Source organism: Haliotis rubra, unplaced genomic scaffold (assembly GCF_003918875.1).
Source record: "Haliotis rubra isolate DU_JTF1 unplaced genomic scaffold, ASM391887v1 Scf248, whole genome shotgun sequence".
Taxonomy (NCBI): domain Eukaryota; kingdom Metazoa; phylum Mollusca; class Gastropoda; order Lepetellida; family Haliotidae; genus Haliotis; species Haliotis rubra.
The window spans coordinates 811,835-833,559 of record NW_025766536.1 but is presented as its reverse complement, the minus strand read 5'-3'; the positions used below and the strand labels follow the sequence as shown (position 1 = coordinate 833,559).

Sequence of the window (21,725 nt, the reverse complement as noted above, 5' to 3'; positions counted from 1 at the left end):
CAGTTTTTAATAGTTCCATTTCTTTATTGCATGTTCATGATTTTTCTTTTACAAGTTATTTTGTTTTTGAATTGTTCGTGACAGCGCCCCCTACAGTTATATGACGGCCATATTAGATACCGATATTGGTAAGTGAACCTAGCGAATCCAAGTCATCCTCTATGTTTAGGGATAGGACAAGCGAAGTGACGATCTGGAATAGAAGTAAAGTTATTGACCTTCAGGTTTCCATTTCGATTTTAGCTTCAACTGTTTCCGTAGCTGAGAGCTGCAACATTTTAACGCCTACCTGGTACAGTAAAATTCTAGATTTGTTTACAGCGTGAAATTGAATACCGGTTATTGTGTCATTTCCCATTTGTACATATAAATATTTCGTTCATGTTAAACGGATTTACTCTGGGATGAAACTATATTTGATGCATTAGTATCTTTCAAATGATTTCCATAATTTCGACATTATTATGCATGGAACATAATGTCAGTTGAGACACAGCCGACGCCGTGTATGTCAGATAACAGTATGTTGAGAACTGTTAGGAGCAACGCTGAATAAATGCCATATGATGATGTTATTGCAAGCGTATTATAAATCAAACCCCAAATCTGGTGTTTCAGTGGAATACTGATTGAAGTTTGCTTCATATCACTGATACAAGGAGATCAAACCCCAATATCTGGTGTTTCCAGTTGCAGAATACTGATTGAAGATTTGGAAACAAGCTGATTATCAAATTGTGACAAGGACTGTCCAAACACCAGATATAAATAGTTGAACCTACACTTTGGTCGATGTAAGACAAAAACACATTTTGTGATCCTTGATAAAGGAAATGAGTTAAGAATAGTGATTACTCAAATGATTCTGCTAAGATAGAACAATCAGGTACTATTTCGTTTTCAAATTGATCTTGTACTTAGCAGAATGTCATTATCCTTTGTTGTTTTGTCAGCTGAGGTAAAAATATCTATGTTTGGCTTTTTTTAGAACCACAATCATACTACTCTTTGGAGAATTAGTAGTAGAATTCAACTTAAACTGTTGAATCATGAATTGATATGGTGTTACACCTCTTAGTCCTGTCTGGTTAGTATTTGAACAGAATTTACCAGTGAATGTATGCTTACGTTAGCAGGTGAAGGATCTAGGAATATCCCAAATTTGAGAAAATTGATATATTTTGTCAAGTAATATTTGCAGTATTATGAATGTCTTCAGATATTTTAACTGAACAGCATTTTGGCATTGATTCCTCTGTAATGTAAGAACATTAGCTTGTAAACATTGCAAACCTGAAATAGGAGACTTATTCCAATTAGAGATTTTGACGATCACTTTTTCTGTAAAACATGCTTCAATAACAAATATTTGCGACCCACCTCAATCCTGACTGGTATCATCAATCGCAAACATCTGTTTGAAAATAGCTGTTTTTTATATTTAGTTTTGACATTTATTGAAACAATGCCTCCCAAACTGTCAACGTGTGAAAACAGAGTCTAGAAGTTTGTGTTTTTCTAGAGCCAACAATTTCACCTATGTTGTTTTCCTTAAGGTATTTGCTCTCTCATTTCAGGTGTCTCTATGCTGTTGTGATACTTATCCTGCGCTTATACGAAATTTGGGAGATCATTGGACCTTCCTCTATCCAGTGTTGACGTATTTGTATTGACAAGATGGCTTCCCCACAGGTGGAGCTGCAAAATACAAACAACCATACTAGTCATGCTAATGCTGCCGACATCAAGGCTTCTGCTGCAGCAAAGTAAGTTTTTGGTCCTTGGCAATATGCACATTCCACTGATAACCAATGCTGTGTGTTTTGCTGGCTGTGTCGACAGTATGCAGTAGCTTAACTAACCAACTAACCTATACTGTATCTAATAATTTATGGGACTAGTACAAGTCTCTTCCATTAACTTCCGGCATGGTTTCATTTTCAGTATTCTTTTCTATTATTGAATTCATTGGGCATGAAGTCAACTTTCGCATGGAAGCAGAATGCATTGACTTAGGGTACAAAAAGTTAAATACATGTTTAGTGTTTATGCTGCTAATTAATAATGTTCTTTTGTGCCTTTCACTTCAGGCATTAATTTCACTTAGAGTTGAGTATCGTCTCCACATTGATTGGGGCTTAGGGTGAAGTCTTGTGCTTTAGAGCATGACAAAAAGATTTGCAAAGGTGTTTAGGTAGTGAAGATTTGACTGATCAAATTAGTGAAAAATATCATGGACTTTCTTGTTATGATAAAAACAAACAAGGAATTACACTGTTTTATTTGAATTAACATTGTTGAATTCTGTAATGTGTCTATGAGACTCCAATTTGTACTCTTACAATGAAATTTCTGGTGTCACCCATGCCGTGATATTGCTGGAATATTGCTAAAAGACGTAAAACTAAACTCAGTCAGTCAGTCCAATTTGTACTCTTACAATGAAAGGTTATAGCAACTAACCTCAAGGATGGCAGGAACCTTTATAACTTCAAACACTGACTAAAAGGTAATACTTTGAGACCTGCATCACTTTTGGCTTTAAGTATCGCCTTTAAGTCTGTGCTTTCCAGATTCCTGGTAGCATAGTATGAATGGTTTTGACATGTTGATTGTAGCTGAAAATGTAAGCTATGGTGTCTGTATTTCCATTCTGATCATTCCCCACATGGGCACAATGTGTGAAGCCCATTTCTGGTGTGCCCCACCGTGATATTGCTGGAATATTGCTAAAAGCGGGCGTAAAACTAAACTCAGTCAGTCAGTCCATTCTGATCTTTGTTAGAAACCGAGTATTTTGGCTATTATACGTTCACAGCATAACTGCTTGCATCAGGCACTAGTGTAAAACTAGGGTCGTTTGAAATATATATTTGTCTTGTCACAGGGAAAGTGGTGCTATGGTTTGTACTGATCTAACTGATGAACGTGTAGATTGGAAGACTTACAAATGACATTTAATAATATGTTTGAATCATTTGGTATGTTATCATTCACTCTTTCTTTCAGTGACCAAGGTTGGAAAGCCCAACTTAAAAAGCCACCAAAAGATTGTAGAGTTAGAACCTCAGTGAGTATTCAAGATTGTTACAAAGTGCCTGTCATGTTGATTCCAACTTGTAATTGGCCTTCAAAAACATTTTTCTTGCCAAATTTGGCAATTTAATGGACCTGTGGACAGATTGGGTGAAGTTATCTATTAGGGGCCAACATTCATTCATTTTGATTTATGTTTATGATGTTAATCACGTGTTTCTGCTGGACCAGAGAAGATTGTTTACAGGCCAGCATCACATGGCTTGGACATTACTAGTGGCAACAATAAACATGTTCACCAATATATTGTTAACATTCATATTATAGGCTTGTTCCGTGCTGTTGATGTTGTTGGAGAGATGTTAAAAACATATTTTCTGTCATTTCAGGATGTGACTAATACCAAAGGAAATGAATTTGAAGATTTCTGCCTGAAACGCGAACTTCTTATGGGTATATTCGAGAAAGGTTGGGAAAAACCCTCCCCTATTCAAGAAGCTAGCATTCCTATTGCACTAACAGGGCGTGATGTTTTGGCAAGAGCCAAGAATGGTACTGGGAAAACGGGTGCCTACGCAATTCCAATTATAGAAAGAACGGACTCTTCACGAGATGAAGTACAAGGTAAATAAATTCTCTTGTGTATTTGATATCCAGTACTGTAGGTAAAGCGTTTATATACATGAGTAAACTTATGTTTATACAGTCAATGTACAGGCTGACAGAGTTGACGATGTTTAGACTAGGTTGATGTACAAGGCGTGATGGTTGCTTACACAATAAGGATAATGTTTACACATTGCAGAATTAACAAATTTGATAACCTTGTTCTCAGTTTATGGCCGGTTGTGGTCTCTTGGATGTGAATGGCTTGTTAGTTTTCTGATCTTGTAGTGGGTCTTATTGCTGGTGAGCACATTGGTACTGTTCCAAAGGAGAGCTCAAATGCTGGCATCAAAAGATTTTTACATGCTGTGTATATGTAGCCTTGTACTAGCAACCCAGCATGAACTTCCTAAGATGATCATACACAGATAAGGAAAAAACAATCTTGATGTTTAAAATAGGTGTTTGATGGTAGCATGTGTTTTCCTGTGATATACAGGTATCTTTTCTGCTTGAATTTAAAAGATTTGTATGTTCTTTATAGATCACTTTTTACCTTGGCTTTCTTTCTGATTTGAGAAATTTGTGTATTTCAGCAATGATAATAGTACCCACAAGAGAGCTGGCACTCCAGACTAGTCAGATATGTATAGAACTGTGCAAGCATCTGGGCTGTAAAGTCATGGTCACAACCGGTGGAACAAATCTCAAAGATGACATTATGAGGTTGTATGATCCAGGTGAGTTGAGCAGCGTTGATATCTGATAATGACAGTTACAGCCAAATAATCAGGGTCTCTGATTGTCTAAATGTCCTTTGTGATAACAGTATGATACAAAAGAGACTCTGAACATAACAGATCATCCACTTTAAGGTTTGAAGTACATATGAATCTGTGAACTCCATTTAATGATGATTACTTCAGTTCTGCTACTGAGACAAACTGCTGATGTTACCAACACTGAAAATGGAGTGAGCATTTACAATTATCAATCAAGCCATGACTGATCAACAGAAATGTGTACCACACCACATGTAGAAGTTGTTTTGCAGAAATAACTCATTCATAGAATATGAAACCACCATGGTCTTATGGATAGAGTGTCTGTTTTTTTAAATGTCAAGGTAGAATGTTAACTCAGAGCAAAACTGAATATTTGTCTCAATTTGACCTTTGTTTTTCAGTGCATGTTATTATCGCCACCCCAGGGCGTATCCTTGATCTCATGAACAAGAATTTGGTGAAGATGGGCAAATGTGGCATATTAGTTCTTGATGAGGTATGTGGAATTTATTTGAAATGATCAACCAGTGCAGGCATGTTTGTGATACTTGTTTAATAATTGACGTCAAAGGGACTGTTGCAATAGAGTTAAAAGTTTAGGGTTCCAAGGTTAAAACACTATTACAGAAAACCTCAAGGATACCCCTGAATTTTCCAACTCTGTTCACACTTTGATAGTGTGATTTAAGTTAAAAGAATTGTGATCTGGCCATTATTCTGTTTCTCCATTTAATGATGAGACATGATTTTAAATCCTGCTGATTCAAATGAAGTTCTTTTTGGGATTATCTGAAAATGGAGAGGTGAATTTTATGGTGCAGTTGTAGTTAACTTTGTGGACATATCCCAGTACCTATCTTATGCTCACTGATGTCATTGATGCTGTTTTGGTGTGCGTTAGCAGTTAACCATGGTAATGTTATCTGTTTTTCCTTGATGGCCAAACCCATGCAGATCTGTATTAGAATTGGTCTTCAGCAACATATGCTTGTCGTAAGAGGCAACTAAGGGGATTGGGTCGTGTTCGCTGACTTGACACATGTCATCGTATCCCATTTGCGTAGAACAATGCTCATGCTGTTGATCACTGGATTGTTTGGTCCAGACTAGATTTACAGACGGCCACCATATAGCTGGAATATTTCTGAATGCGGCGTTAAACAACAGTCAATCAGTCATGAAGGCCAAATGTCATTTACTGGTTGTCGTTGCTGTATCAGCTGTAAACTGGTGGCAAATTTAACCTCAGTGCAGTGCTTTCCTTGATTTTCATGGGGCATCTTTTTGTCCCTGATGCTTTTATGAGTGAGTGTGTTTAGTTTTATGCTGCACTCAGCAATATTCCAGCTATATGGCGGCAGTCTGTAAATAATCGAGCCTGGACCAGACAATCCAGTGAACAACAGCATGAGCATCGATCTGCGTAATTGGGAACTGATGACATGTCAACCAAGTCAGCGAGCCTGACCATCCGATCCGTTACAACAAATGGGTTACTGAATGCCTCTTACAGGTCTGATGCTTTTATGGTCATGGGTGTGTTTTAACCCATTCAACATTTACTGAATGCCAATATTCTAGACCCGGAGACCTTCGGACAGGCAGTAACGTCTGATGAGGCATAATTTTATGGTCAGTTATTGTGTGTTTAACCCATTCAACACTGCAGGCGAATAATGCACATTTGTCTTTTCCGAACAGCCACAATGTCACCAAATGAGTCCCTGGTGACACGGAGGCCGATTAATCAGCCAGGCAGTAGACTGAAAGTCCGCTCTTTTCCGAGCAGAACTCTAAAAGACATATATTTTTAGGAACCTACCTGACTTATGATTCATATATTTAATCTATCACATTTCACAATGTCGGAAACACTTGATTAAATTTCAATTGATCATATATTATCGGCAGAATTCAAATTATAAACTATCATTTTATCGCAGAATCAAATTATAAACGATTTTTCTGCAATCTTATTTTTGCTTTGGCAGCTGGTCCACAATAACATTGGGTCCATGTAACAATGTTTCGAGGAAATCATTAATTAAATTGAATAAACTAATTAATAAAATCAACAACATCATTCATAAAAATTGTCAAACATACATAGAAAATTACTATTTCCATCTTTTTGTGCGATCATGTAATGTAAGTCAAGTCACTGACAAGTGACATCTCGCTCGCCGCCTCAGTCTTCAAGCATTTCGGACACTATGTTTAATGCTAAAATATATACATGAAGCATTTTGTCACAGGTCATAACCTAGCACGATCGTCCAATAAGTTCCACAATTTACATTATAGGTAGCAATTTCTTGCTTAATATGTTCAGAATAGCATTATTCTACCCAAAACTTTCGTCTAAATCTAAAAGTTTTCGTTTACGAGGACGGTATCCATTACCGTAATATGATTGGCTGCCTTAGGTCACGTGTCTGATTTTGACTAATCACGACCCTTATAGCAGACTGTGACGAAAAAGCGTCATTAGAAACCAATCTTTATCCAATAAAATCGCTTCTTACAACTGTGAAAATACTCTAGGCTACAGTGAAATTGTTGATGTTCAGAGCTTTCGAACGATACCCGACATCAAACGATTCGCCTCGCATGTTATTCATACGGAGCTTCAAATACGGAGGTATTTTCCGTTGTCATGTTACTGAGTAGAAAGCCACTGATATCGGGAAATAGGCTACCATACATATTATTTAAGAAGTCTTTTTATAATAATTTTCTGATTACGTAAAAATGAAAATATAAAAGAAAAAGGCACGGGCATGTTGTGACATGTCACAGATGTAAAACACTTGCCTTAGTTTTTGCTTCTTTCATGGTTTATCTGGACATTATAAATGTAAGCTTGCATTTTCATTAAAAAATAAATTTATTTAAGTTGTAGTTGTATTATTTGAGTAATATTATAAAATTAAGCTTCATATTTATCAACAGTGGGATTAGATCTTTTAAATGGTGTATGATATGTAGTAGCAATAATGCTTTATAAGCTGATATTTTTCTTGATAAACATAGGCTCCATCTATGACCTCAGAGTCTCTGGGAACTCGGTGTCATGGCAGCAGTAAAAGCCTCTGGTTGACTGGTGTTAAGCATGCTGAAAGCCTATGATCATGGGTTCTGGCATGTTGGTTCTGTATAGTAATGACTATTGGTTGAACATGTTACATTTGGGTTGGGGGCGGTGGGGTAGCCTAGTGGTTAAGGCGTTTGCATGTCAAACTGAAGACCCAGGTTTGATTCCCCACATGGGCACAATGTGTGATACCCATTTCTGGTGTTCTGGAATATTGCTAAAAGCAGTGAAAACTAAACTCACTCACTCAGTAAGGTACAGATTCTAGTATGTTTTTGTTAGGTTGAACCCTTACTCTGAGCCAGGCATTTATTCGCCAGTGCTGAGTATCATTGCTATGAAGTTGTGTGTGAGCCGGCGTTAATGTTGTGATTTCAGTGAAATACACAATGCCATTTTGATTTCAGGCGGACAAGCTATTGTCTCAGGACTTCAAGGGGATGTTGGACAACATTATCAGCCATCTACCACCCGACAGACAAATCCTGCTCTACTCGGCTACTTTCCCTCTGACTGTGGAGCAGTTTATGGTCAGTATGACTTCAGCAACCTCAGAACCTCTCCTTATGATACAATACAACCATATAGTGATTTGTGTTGCCTATGGACACTTAGATACGGGGGAAGAATTGGCCTTCGGCAACCTAAGCTAGTCGTCCCTTACGACTAACAGGATCAGGTGTTCAGACTTGCTGATTTAGTTCCCACAATGTCATTGTGTACCAATTGCATAGATCAATGCTCATGATATCAATTACTGGATTGTCTGGTCCAATTCGATTATTTACAGACCACTTTCATACAGCTGAAATATTGAGTGTGGTGTTGAACAGCGAAGAAACAAGCAAAAGCTGCAAATGTTCTGATTTTCATTCATATTTGTTACATAATTGCAACTGAAATTTAAAAATCTATGAACGATAGCTCAACATGACATGTAAGTCAGTGCAAAATCATGAAGACAGTCAAAATGTTATTTTGAATGCCAATATTGGACATTAAACGAATTCATCTGGAAGTTGCCGTAGCTCAGTATCAACTGAATAGATCTTGATTCAATTAGCATAAAATGCTTTTGTATATTCATATATGCCCAAAAAAAGAATTCTGACAATGGGTAATGGTTGAAAGACATACCTTACGTTGAAAATGTATTCTTACATAACACTTGTCTGTATTGCAGAGGAAACACTTGAAAACCCCCTATGAGATTAACTTGATGGATGAACTCACACTGAAGGGTGTAACACAGTATTATGCATTTGTACAAGAAAAACAGAAGGTTCACTGTCTCAACACATTATTTTCAAAGGTAAGTCCATCATTGTTTCTCAATATTGCCGATGTGACTTTAAATCTTAACTCACTCACTCATTGTTTCTCAAAGTGGAGTTGTGGAGTGACAGATTTGAATCAGATTGCCTGAATGACTACTAGTAGGTTTGACACACAACCGGAAATGTTTAATTTAGATTCTGCCTTTGAATATCTTCATGTACAATGTCAAATCAATCCTGAAAGTAAATATGTTTATTTTGGTTTGAAAAAAACCCTGTTAAAAGGCATTCTTAGGCCAGGGCTCAATACATATGCCAACTTATAATTTAGGGAACTGGGTGACGTTCCTCAAAATGTTCATAGCTCAACGTCATTCTCTACTGAGAATGTGACAAACTATACAGTTACGATAACTGTATTTTTACGAACGCTTTGTGGATTCGGACCCAGGTCTTTCAGCTGAGAAATTAATAATCCATAATGTTGGATTGCTAATGACCACATTCTGCCATGGTACCCTTTATATGAGTGTTCAATTTGGTTAGGTAGTGAGTTGTGATAGTGCCAACATTAACCAGAATGAATGCCTGGCCCTTAGACTATATTTAGACCTATTCAGAAACTGATATTTGGCTTCAACTTGGCTGCAAATTGTGAAAAGTAAGTTTTGTTACTAGTCCTCATAAGAGGTTTTGCAAATAGTTTTCAATATTTGACATGGGTATTCTGACTCCATTTAATGATGATTAACTTCAGTTCTGCTACTGAGAATATGTGCTGATGTTACTAACACTGAAAATGGAGATTGAGGCCAGTTACAGTGTTTTCTGTGACTGTCAAATCTTGGCAAGGTCTTGGTACAGATGTTTTTTGTGTCACTGATATAGTACATGCTTGAAGGTTGAAATGTTGGTTAAATTATTGAGAAAAGATATATAGCTCTCGAAATCATTTCAGTCCAAGTTATTTTAGTCAATAGACAGGTTAATGACCATTCTCAAATACTCATGGTTTTAGTGTTAGGTACTGTTTTACCAGGAATTAGGGCATCAATTTGGATATCTACAACTAGGCCAACTTATTCACAGGGTCCCCACAACTTTATTCTTATTTGACATTTCAGTAATGATATACCGACTGAAATGTATCATGATATATAGTTTGATTTGTAATAGTCAATTTCTCTGTGTATTGATATAAATTATGTATAGTGACTTTGCAGTTATTCAATAAAATGCTAAATTTGAACTAGGCGATCAATTAAACGTTTAACATGATTCCTTTGAAAATGACACCTTCCTTTTCATTCTCCTAATTAAATTCTCAGGTTTAAAGAATGAGCTATTTGGGGTAACCTTACTAAGTACTGTGCATATGTCTCAGGTACCCCAAAGAATACTTTATGTACCTAAAATATGAAGAAAAAATTCCGTTTTGTGATGATCATCTTCAGTTCTGCTACTGACATACAGTGCTGAATTACCAAGGCTGAAAATGGAATTGGAACATTTAAATTCTGTATCGTATTCTAGGGACAAGGGACTTAGTTCCACTACAATTGAGGCATTTTCTACTGACTATTGACTGCTAAATAATAGAATGGTGAACATATGATCAATTTGTCATATGTGCCAGTGTGAAAGTAAGCACCAAAGTAGAGGAGTCCCTGTCATGTCCGGAATGTAATGATGATTTAGGGGTCCTTAGATTCAAATACTATTACAGCAAACCTCAAATACTCCAGTAATCCATCCCACCCCCACCGTACATTTTAAGACATATCAGCCACAGGGTGTATAACCCATGTTTATCGGCAGGTCTTTTCTTAAACCCAATCGAATTGGTTTTTTTGTGGCAGCTAGTCCCTCTTCATTATCAGTAGTCTTACTTACATACTGCTGGTCTACTAAAAGTGGGACCGCCTCCGTGGTGTAGTGGTTAGAGTGTCCACCCGGAGAGTGTACGGTCGCGGTATCGATCCCCGACCGCGTCACACCAAAAGACGTTAAAATATGGTACTTGTTGGTCCCTGTCTGGCGCTCGGCATTAATGGGTACAATAAGGACTGGTCGGCTTGGAGTCAGTATAATGTGTCTGAGTGGGGTATTCATGCTTCACTGCGGCATGGTATCTCAGTGGGCTAGCACTATAAAACCAGCTTCAGTCTGGGCTAGTACAAGCAGCCGCACATACACATACACACGCATGCACGTCATCATATGAGCGAAATATTCTCAAGCATGACGTAAAGCCCAATTTCGCCTACCTCACTAAAATGTGAATTTCGAGATGACAGTCCAGTTGCACTAGGTGATTGTGGTAGAGCTATGATTGCGTTGTTTGACGGAGCCCTGATAACTTCAACCCTTCAACCCTGTTTGCAGTAGAACCTTACTTTGCCTTCTGTTTATGAAGATTCAGACTCCATTTAATGATGAATACCTCAGTTCTGCTACTGATGCAAACTGCTGATAGTACCAACACTGAAAATGGAGCTTGGTTCTCACATTGTTAAAATTAATGTTCACATTTTTGTTGGTTCACACATTGTTAAAATTGGTGTTCACATTTTTGTGACAGTGATAAAACTTGTTATGTTCGTGGATGGCAGTTGTCAAAACATATATGGGACACATTGAAAACTGAAAACATTATTTACCACTACTGTTTACAAGAGGTTATTTTGACAAGGACCTCTCTACACCTGCCCAGTGCCCTATATTTGATCCTATATAGGCACATGACTGTAAAACTTCATATTTTGAATTAATTTGATTTAGAGCTTACCCAAACCAGAACAGTTTTATAGCCCTCTACTTGAAAATTTGTTTCCTCAATTTGCCTGCTAAGGGCACTTATTATGGAATCCAACATTAATCCCAAGGTCAATAGTCTCTAAATTTTCTAAGGTGTGGTGTTCTTAATCTGCTGGTTCAGACACATAGCAATGTTTTATTCTATTGAACATTTAGTATTCTTGCTTTGTTATAAGAAGAAAAGGTAAAAACACAAACTTTTTTCAGAAACTGCCTAAATTGAATCTTGAAACATCTGGAAAAAAAATCTTAAAACATCTTTAGTTCTCTTTTTGTCTCGGTAATGTCTTGTCTTAATTCTTTTTTCATGGATTCCCAATTCTTGTAAATGAATTCTGACTCCATTTAATGATGAATACTTCAGTTCTGCTACTGAGACAAACTGCTGATATTACCAACACTGAAAATGGAGTTTAAGTGAACAGAGTTGAACTTGGCAAAATGTTCCTTATGTAAGTTACAACCACACAGTTGGAATTGTTGCGACAGGAATCGAACGTCTTGCTTGTCATGGTTGGTGATTGTCACTTGTCAAAAGTTATACACCTCTACTGGATCCTGTTGTTCTCTAATCAGGTACAATCTCAGTGGATGTTGAAGTATTCCTGGGTATGTCATTTGTACAACTTCATTGATGTAATATGTGAATGTGTCTTCTCTGAGATTGTTTTTGAATTGAACATAAAATAACATGATGAAATGTGAGGAGGAATGACATGTATGACCAAGACAAATAACTATTGGTCTCTATATATTTCTGTGGATTGAACTAGCTATGTTCATATCAGAAGCCCAGTATGGGAACCACTGTTATAGAGGCACGGATAAATCACATTGCTGTTAATAATCACTTCTTCTATACGAGCGAAAGATATTTTCTGGCTCAGGGAATGTATGGATGATAAAAGTTGATTAATTTTAATTTTAATTGAGTTGGGTAAAATACTTCCGCTCAGGTTTTTCATGAGATTGAAAATACTTGGATTTGGATTTTTAATATTGTAGAAATCTTTTATGGCCTGTTCATAAAGGACACTCTGAAACAGGAAACTTGACATGGCTCTACATGCTGTTTGTTAGCAAGGAGTTTCGGAACAAGAATCTTGGAATTGCCTATGGAAAGGTGTTTTGATCTGCTAGTTGAGAAATTTATGAGAATTATTTCTTCTGTAATGAAAACATAGGGTTAATTTTTCATGTACTGCCTTCATGCAATCTTAAAATTTGAAATATGTGTTTGGTTGCCTGTGTAATTTTGCTTTCTTAACTTGTATTTATCTGGTACTTTTCGTTTGGCTACCTTCTGTTGGATTAAATTAATTCAAACTCCATTTAATGATGAATACTTCAGTTCTGCTACTGAAACAAACTGCTGATACTACCAACACTGAAAATGGAGTTAAAATTCACATTAAGTGGAAACTTGTGAACTCGTTCTTTGTTAGAAAACTATTATCAGTGATCAAGTAACTTGTGCAAAAGTTAGTTATTTTACTGTAACTTACAAGCTGTGGTTTAGCCAACTTTCTAGCTTTGGCTTCAGACTAGATGGTAACAATTAAATATCTAGAAAGATGTTGGAACACTCCTTCAGATCATCATACCAAAAGACGTTAAAATATGGTACATGTTGGTCCCCTTCCTGGCGCTTGGCATTAATGGGTACAACAAGGACTGGTCGGCTCGGAGTCAGTATAATGTGTCTGAGTGGGGTATTCATGCTTCACTGCGGCATGGTATCTCAGTGGGCTAGCACTATAAAACCAGCTTCAGTCTGGGCTAGTACAAGCAGCCGCACATACACATGCATGCACGTCGTCATATGAGTGAAATATTCTCAAGCACGACGTTAAACCCAATTTCACCTCGCCTCAACTCCTTCAGATCCCTAAGGAGATTCAATCTATGATGACAGAAATCCCAAGTACCTGTTTGAAAGAGTGAAAAAAATGAGAGCTTTTCTTTCAGTAGAAACATTTCCAATGTTGGAATGTTTGTTTGATCTGTTTCAACATTTCCTGTTTCAGCTCCAAATCAACCAGTCCATCATCTTCTGTAACTCGACAAACCGTGTGGAGCTGTTGGCCAAGAAGATTACAGAGTTGGGTTACTCCTGCTACTACATCCATGCCAAGATGAACCAGCAACATCGTAACCGTGTGTTCCACGACTTCAGACAGGGGCTCTGTCGCAACCTTGTCTGCTCAGGTACTTGCTGCAGCTTCTTGTAGTACCAGGGTCAATGACTCTTGTAAGCCCATTGTTAATGTATGGCAGTTACATTCATTATCATGTTAAAATCGCTTTGTGCAAGTGGACTCTACTGTTAATTCCCTGATTGGGAGCATTTCAAATGCTTCACCCTTAATTCTCAGATTGGTAAGGGGGCGACTATTTGGATTGGGTGGCCTTCGCCAACTTGATTTATGCATCTCATCATATCCTGTTTGCGTAGGACCCGTGAAGATCTGGGTTAAAATTGATCTTCAGTAATCCATGCTTGTCGTAAGAGGCGACTAACAGGATCGGGTTTTCATGGCTTGATGACTTGGTTGACACATGTCATCATATCCCAATTGCGTAGATCGATGCTCATACTGTTCATCACTGGATTGTCCAGACTCAATTATTGACAGACCACCGCCATATAGCTGGAAATTGCTGAGTGTGGTGTAAAACTAAACTCACTCACTGATTTAGTAGATTGGTGCTCATGGTGTCAACCACTAGATTGTCTGGTCCAGATTGTTTATTTGTAGAACAGTCACATAGCGGAGTCTGACCTTAAACAACAGATGTTACAAAAATAATCCTAGGAATGGGGGTCAGAATGTCCGATGTGTTTGTATTTCACTGTTATACCCATGCTCATGGGTTTTACCAAAGTGGTAATGCTGCATCTCTTCAGGTTTCTCCTCAACTCACCTCCTCAACTCACCTCCTCATATACAGTGAGGTAAATGACATGCCCCTTGAAGTGGTCTTGCTGAAATTTTGCACACGTTTTCTACCATTTCAGATCTGTTTACAAGAGGTATTGACATTCAAGCTGTCAATGTTGTCATCAACTTTGACTTCCCGAAGCACGCAGAAACATACCTCCACAGAATTGGTCGATCAGGAAGATACGGCCACCTTGGCGTGGCCATAAACCTGATTACTTATGATGACAGGTAAATGTGGTAGTAGTCTTCTGGTTGCTAGAGACACGGTAGGGAATATCAAATCAGCTTAATTTTGGTAAATAACACATTTGGGTGATTCCCATTATATTTTTAGTAACTCGAGTCAGTACGGTAAATTATCAGACCTAATATCTGTTGTACAACACATGACCATAATTTCTAAGGGGGAAACTTTCACATATATGGATTATTCTCAGTATTATGATTCTCTAAAAACACTATGGTCTACTTTTGCATTACTTTTACTCTCTATAATATTTCTGTTGAGATAATATACTGTGTTTACTTGTGTGTGAAATAGCTGGGTATGCTACTATCCTAGTCATCACAGTGATGAGTTATGCGTTGACCTCGAGGGGTCCTTGTCATAACTGTAAAGTTGGGAATGAGGTTAAGGGACTAGCGGAACATCCCAAGGAGCCCACAGCCTTGATAATTTTGAACCCTGCCTCCTCATTCACCTGTTTACACATCTATCTTTCAGATTTGCATTACACAAAATCGAGCAAGAACTGGGCACAGAAATCAAACCAATTCCCAAACAGATTGACCCCTCATTGTATGTGGCAGAGTATGGGATGGAGAGAGAGGACGATGATGATCCGAGCACAGGGGCAACAGCTGGGGGCAACTGAATCAGCCACCGTCCAGCCCCGCCCTCTCCCCACCTCCAACCCTCCCTCCCTCCATCCCTCCCTCTGTTGACTACAGCAAATGCCAAACAATGTATATAGACTTGTACCTATCACACGAAGATGCAGCAGAAAATGCAGCAGCAGTACCACACCCAAGCCTGATCTAGCGGCAAACAGTGGGTAAATCAAGCCATTGTCAGCGCTGGAGTGCTCTTTGTTTTTGTTTATTTTATTATTTATTACTGTAATCAAGGCTGATGCCATGTCTGAGTGCAACTTCCAGTTTTGATGTTCAGCTCATGATTACAAATTTGAAAGATGTCACGATTGCGTTTTGGATGACTTGAAGACAAAGCCATTGCTGGAAGTACGAGGACAGTGTTTCTTGTTTGGAGCTGTTGAGTTTTACTTTCTGTGTATGCTGAGTGCTGTCTGCTTGTTAAGACAGGAGTAAGGTTTGAAAATGTGCGTTCAAATGGTGCTCATTTGTTTCTGATGGTTTAGGATTGGGTTGTGTTAGAAAAACTTAGGGAAAAAACTACGAGAAGACTAGGATGGCCTGTGAATTAAATGCTTTCTTGAGAAAAACTTGTGAAACTGGAATCCTGGTACAATCATACACGCAAATTGAAAAGTTTGCTTGTGAAAAGTTGAACTTTGTGGCAAATGCCAGGTTTGATATGGATCTGGATTCCCACAGGCGAAGTGTCTACAATCTGAGCCCTTGCATTTTCCCTGATACCCAGCTCTCCATTGTTTCAATTACATTGACTCAATTTGAAGCAGTACTGTACATAAAATACTTTGCAGCCATGGAAATATCATCAGAACTTTCATCGCCCTTTATCATAATCCTCATTCATTGTCAGGAATTAAATCCCATTTCACATTAACTCATCCGTACCGATTGCCTGGTTCATAGAGAGGAGGGATATGCTAAAAACAGGCCTCTTGCATGTCATTATGCAGAGGGCTTAATAACTTGAGACAAAAGATATTGCACATTGATGTAAATGCATCATGGTGTTGCATATTTCAAACTGCACGTTGAAATGAGGGCTGTCAGTTTGCCCTTAACAACCACTACTTGCCCATATGAAAGCAAAATGCACTGAATATGATATGCGTTGACGACCACATAGTCTTTACTGTACAAGAGCTGTTCTGATGTTAAAAGTAACTCAGTGCGATGAATGAAAAACAATTTCTCAGACATGGATGTGGCCTGTGTTTAGCATTGCCTTGCAGTGAGCCAGCAATATTCACTAGAAGGACATGGGTTTCTGGGGATTTAAAGAACATGCAGGTCACAAGTTACCTAAAAAATATCAGCCTTGACATGCCAGTTATTTGTCATAAGTCCACTGACATAGATTTGACTGTTCTAATGTTCTGTTAAGATTTAACCTTGGGCTGACCATTATTCATTGAAATGCCGAAGTAATTTAAGCCATGTGATGAAGGTTTGAAAACTGACCTGGCGTCCAATGCTATGTGGTGTGAGGATTGATGGCTTCAGATGGTTTTGCAAGAACTGCAGGGGATCTGTTTGAAGTTGATGTGAAATGTGATTTAGTTGTGCTTTTGTATGGTGGAATTGTTGACTAAAGAGCCGTGTTTGATTATGAGCCTGATATGAACAAGTGTTGACAATTCTGCCATTTAGACAGATCACCTGCCTCCCCGGACATTGGTTCTGATGAATTTTCCACTTCTAGAGAGTTTGTAATATATATTTTTGTACAGACAAATTCTCATGTTGAGGGACTTCCATAGCAGACTGACTGACCCAGGAATAACTGGATTTGTGGCGGTGGTGATGCACACAAGTGTTGCCTCAAGTACTGGCAAGCAAATCTGAAATGAGATAGGACTCCTGAGCCAGTACCTAGGGCAGTGTGCACTGTGCATTGCATGCTGAACAAATCTGCTGCCTCCTGCTGAGATATGCCAAGGTACCATTGTGTAAATATTTCATGGAAGTCGGTTCATGACCTACATATCACTTGATCATCGTGTATTGTGTGAAGTGAGCAGGGTGCACAGCTCTGTACGAACCAATCTGTGTGAGAAGGCGACAGTTCAATGGTAATATGCTGTCGGTACACTGGAAATGGATTCTTGTTCATCGTGTTCATTCCAGTATTGACATCGAGCACCATGTTTTCATTGCATATGTTACGACTGAGTGATGGAGACTGTTGACTAGCTGAAGTCCCAGGAAAACATTCAACTTCATTGACACTGTACAGTTGGTGTAGAAATCAATGTGTCATGGCTGTGAGGCCATAAGTCATCGTCGTCCATGCAATACATTGTGAGGATAGAGACCTCTTATCGCTGGTGAGCAGCCAGCAGCTGAGTCAGGTTTACCAAACACTGACCAGACCGTGTGAGAGGAGTAAGCAAGGCCAGGCCAGTACTCGACATAAACAGGACAGATGTAGTGCTGAACAGCTATCTTCTGACAGGGATGTGATCATGAAATGGCTAAGAGACAACAAATCACAAAACTCTTCAAAGAGACAACGACTCTTGTGTCCCAGTGCTGATAAGCTACTCTTTAACAAGGGTGACCAATCATTGTCAACACTGGGGACAAACTACCTCTCATCTGTATGCTACAACATAGATGGTATTCTCGTTCCATGTGACAACTTTACTACACAAGTCCAGTTCAGAATTAAGTCTGAATGGTATGGAAGACATCAAGCTGAAGACCTGTTGCTTTGTCCATGATTGTCGAATGTCTTATGTGTAAGATAGTCATTTTTCAGGTTCGGGCAAGGATGTCTCAAGAGACCTCTGTGAAATGTGTACTGATGAGAGGTTTGTGTCCAGGTCCCACATCTTGGTCCTCTGACAGCTGTGTTGGAGCTGTCCTTGTGGGTGAGCTTGACCACCGCAAGTAGTTTCTCCACATGTACCACGATGGTTGACCCTTTAGCAGGGCAGTTAGTGGACATGCTGACCTTCATGGACAGAACCTGCAAGGACTTTCATGACTGAAGAATGGGGCGTGAACATGTTTAACTTAAGTAAAAAACACCATAATGCAGCTTACAGGTGACGTGAGATATTTGGTCATGTCAGTCCATCCTTGAGAGATGACCATGCTTCATTAAACATCTTGTTACAAAGATGTATAAATTGTGAAGCATTCACTAAGCATTGCCGGTCATCACAGAAACACACTACTTCAGTCCTTTCAAATTCCGTAAAACAATAAAATGAGAATATTTTTACTATTTGGAAGCTTGACTTTAGTGGATTGTCATGACTGACTAATCTCTCCTTGCCTGGAACTGCATTACTTAAATTCAGAATTATATCCAATTTTTATCCCAGGCTGATAGGCATCATATACACTTGATAAGATTACGAAAATCAAAACGTTTGAGCCTATGGCTGAATATGTCAGATACTTGTGTGTAAATATATATACTGTGGTGATCAATAAGGGAACAAAGCAGTAGTAAAAACACTCATGAAATCCTAAAGAGTTGCGAATAACTAGACCTTTCATTTGTCTCACTTCATATGAGGCATTTGTACTGGACTCCACTGTTCCCTTATTTTTCACCATCAATATATGAAAATAATCGGTGGAAACAAAAGAACTTGATAGTTTCATCTACAGTCTGGGATAGATGGGTAACTTTTGTTGATTGTTACAGAAAATACAAACAAGCAAAAAAAAAAACAACCTTTTTTAAGTGTTACCTGAGAATACGGATGTATGAAACAGTCGGATATTTCTCGAATCAACAGTGGCGATTGCCAAAATAACGTTATGTGAACACAGTTGTGACAGATGCTGTTGGGAAATGATAGTGTTGATTTCTAGAAAGATTTTATTGCTTCATCATTCAGTTTGGACATCAATGAAAGCTTTGAAATTAACATGAAAAAAAGGGAAAATAGTTGTCCAAAAATATGGTCCATTGTTTTAGTAGACCCACCCTGTATGTTTGTTGTACAAGTCTGTCACAATAACATGCAGAAATCTTAAATTTTATTACTGCAGGGCCATATGTGTAAATTCAAAGTTATTTATTTGGTTTCAATTTAGAATTAAACTTTGAAAAATTTTCAAGTCACAAGTCTGATCAATTTCATGGTAATTACAAAGTTCAAATGTTGAATGAAATTGATAGATTTGTGATTTCTTTCTGCCTGTAGAGGCATATTGTGTTAGCGTGTCAGCAAGCATCTACAGGCTTCCTAGATCCTTAACAAACCAGAGGTGTTGACTATACAAACCTTTTTCACTGAAACAAGAAAAACTAAACTAGGAATCACTGCCTCTTAGGTGCTTGCTGGCATAGCATGGAGACTAGGTCTCTACCACATTTGGGCTACCTTGAGAAGTTTCATTGACCACAAAATTATCAGCTAGTTGTAATCAGATGCAGTGATATGACCTTGCCTTTGTCTTGCGTCTGGAAAATCTAGGTCCTTAAAAATCAAGAGAAGTTGTCAGCATTGTGCTTGAGCTAGATTATGTTCAGTTTTGTGGTCATAATACTTTTCAAGGTTGTCCTTATAGGCAGCTGTGATACTGCCTTAGTAACCATGGTAACATTCCTTTTGATGTTGCCATGGTGATGCTGAACTGATCACATTGCATAGTTCTCCTGCTCTCTATCAAAGTTACAAAATTGCGAGCAGACGTCAAATCCTTGTTTTTGACAGGAGGAGCATGAAAAGAGACGGTTGGTATTGCCAATATTAACAAATGTGCTGGGTTGTTGTGTTTATGCTCTTGAAAGGATGTCAAGTGTTTTCAAAAAGAAGGAAAATCGTGCCCCATTCCACAAAGTGAATGCTTGGACTGAAATCTGGTGAACTAAAGTTTCAACAGTCTTCGCAGTACAAATGCTTTGTGGGACGGGTCCCTATAGTTTTCGGTATGTCCGTTAGGACGTTCATTGTCAACACTGGCGTAAATATTACGATTTTGGAGACGGTTTGTGTGATGTGGTCAGTTCACATTTATTGCAAGTTGAGGGATGTTAAGGCTTAAGGCCATGTTTAAGGGAAGGGAGTAACAATTGTTGGGAGGGTGGGACTAAAAAGGAAAAATAGCATCAACATGAAATTTGCTGGAAGATCAAGTCTGATGTAAGATTTATTTTTAAATGGTACATTCCCAGTGTTTTCTGAGGGTGTCGAATGAACCAAGATGAATCCCATATCTATCGATCAATGAAACTTATGGTTTAAACTTTCGAGTTTTTCATATTTCCCTTGAATTCCAGCGTGAAGAAAGAATCTAGGAAATAGAATTGTTGCGTAACAATTTCATGAGCTAACACTTCTGTACAAGGATGTAACTTGATATTTTTATGCAACATTCTAACTCTTGCCAAGGTTCTTTTTTCAGATGTTTGACTTGAGATGTTGATGAGCTGTTTTCAACAGTTAACAAACCGTTTTTGAATGACGTTTTATGGGGGCTTTTTTTTTTTTTAAAGGTTCAAGGGTAGATGACAACTTTCTGGTTTAAATTTCATCTCGATGCCACACAGAAAGGTTTTCATGCACATGAAGTCCATTCTGTATGTCTCGGAGGTGAGTCTTGGCAGGTCAGATAATAGTCATTAGATCACTTTTTATACTGGCCCACTCACAGTTGATCTCGATTGCAACAAAACTGAAGATAACTTAATATATTTACAAACATTGATTTATGGTAAGTCTATTAGAAATTTTATTTGTCAAGTCCTGTAGCCTTTCATTTATAAAGTTGCATGCATCTGAACTAAACCATTGCATTGAAACACTGGGGCAATGGGGTAGCCTCGTGATTAAAGCGTTTGTTCATCTGGCCAAAGGTCATTGTTCGATTCCCCACAAGGGTACAATGTGTTAAGCTCATTTCTGTAGTTCCCCCACCGTGATATTTGCTGGAATATTGCTAAAAGCTAAAAACAATACTCACTCACTGGTACTACAGCTTCTCAAGTGCTAGGAAGATTACCTGATGAAACTGAATTAGCGTCACGTGTTGTAGGAATAGTTTGTAACCGAGTGGCATTCAGTCGAAAAAGTGACACCAGATACTTATTAGTGTTGGGAATTGGTTAAAATCTCATAATTGATGATTGGTTCATGACAACCGATCAATCATCGAAAATAATTGGTTAGTGTCATTTATGAAATTTTCCTGTTTGCACAAAAACATGAAGAAAAAATTTGTAGTTCTTTGGTTGTTTTTTCCACAAATTTCACATCTTTAAAGGATGACTAGTATGTTAGGAACATAAATCTCTTGGTGTCTTTAAGAT

The 21,725-nt window shown here is 38.2% G+C and overlaps 1 protein-coding gene across 4 annotated transcripts; it reads left to right on the top strand.

The window, feature by feature from the left end:
* The first annotated feature begins 87 nt into the window (after nt 1-87).
* LOC124279215 (ATP-dependent RNA helicase cgh-1-like) lies at nt 88-21,408 on the top strand. 4 transcript variants are annotated; one of them, XM_046715019.1, is made up of 11 exons: nt 88-128; nt 1,578-1,766; nt 3,010-3,070; nt 3,426-3,660; nt 4,239-4,382; nt 4,829-4,923; nt 7,929-8,051; nt 8,705-8,833; nt 13,643-13,823; nt 14,635-14,788; nt 15,285-21,408. In XM_046715019.1, exons 2-11 carry the CDS (start codon nt 1,678-1,680, stop codon nt 15,433-15,435), a joined length of 1,362 nt encoding a protein of 453 aa, XP_046570975.1. In that variant the 5' UTR covers nt 88-128; nt 1,578-1,677; the 3' UTR covers nt 15,436-21,408. The 4 variants fall into 4 exon arrangements, with proteins under 4 accessions (XP_046570975.1, XP_046570977.1, XP_046570976.1 ...); XM_046715021.1 differs by lacking the exon at nt 88-128 and adding an exon at nt 186-204; XM_046715020.1 differs by lacking the exon at nt 88-128 and adding an exon at nt 194-292.
* Nucleotides 21,409-21,725: the final 317 nt, after the last annotated feature.

Coding starts and splice junctions, on each gene's coding strand:
- LOC124279215 (XM_046715019.1), top strand. CDS start 1,678: ATGGCTTCCCCACAGGTGGAGCTGCAAAATACAAACAACCATACTAGT. Junction 4,924..7,928: donor GCATATTAGTTCTTGATGAG/GTATGTGGAATT, acceptor TTTTGATTTCAG/GCGGACAAGCTATTGTCTCA. Junction 8,052..8,704: donor TGACTGTGGAGCAGTTTATG/GTCAGTATGACT, acceptor TCTGTATTGCAG/AGGAAACACTTGAAAACCCC.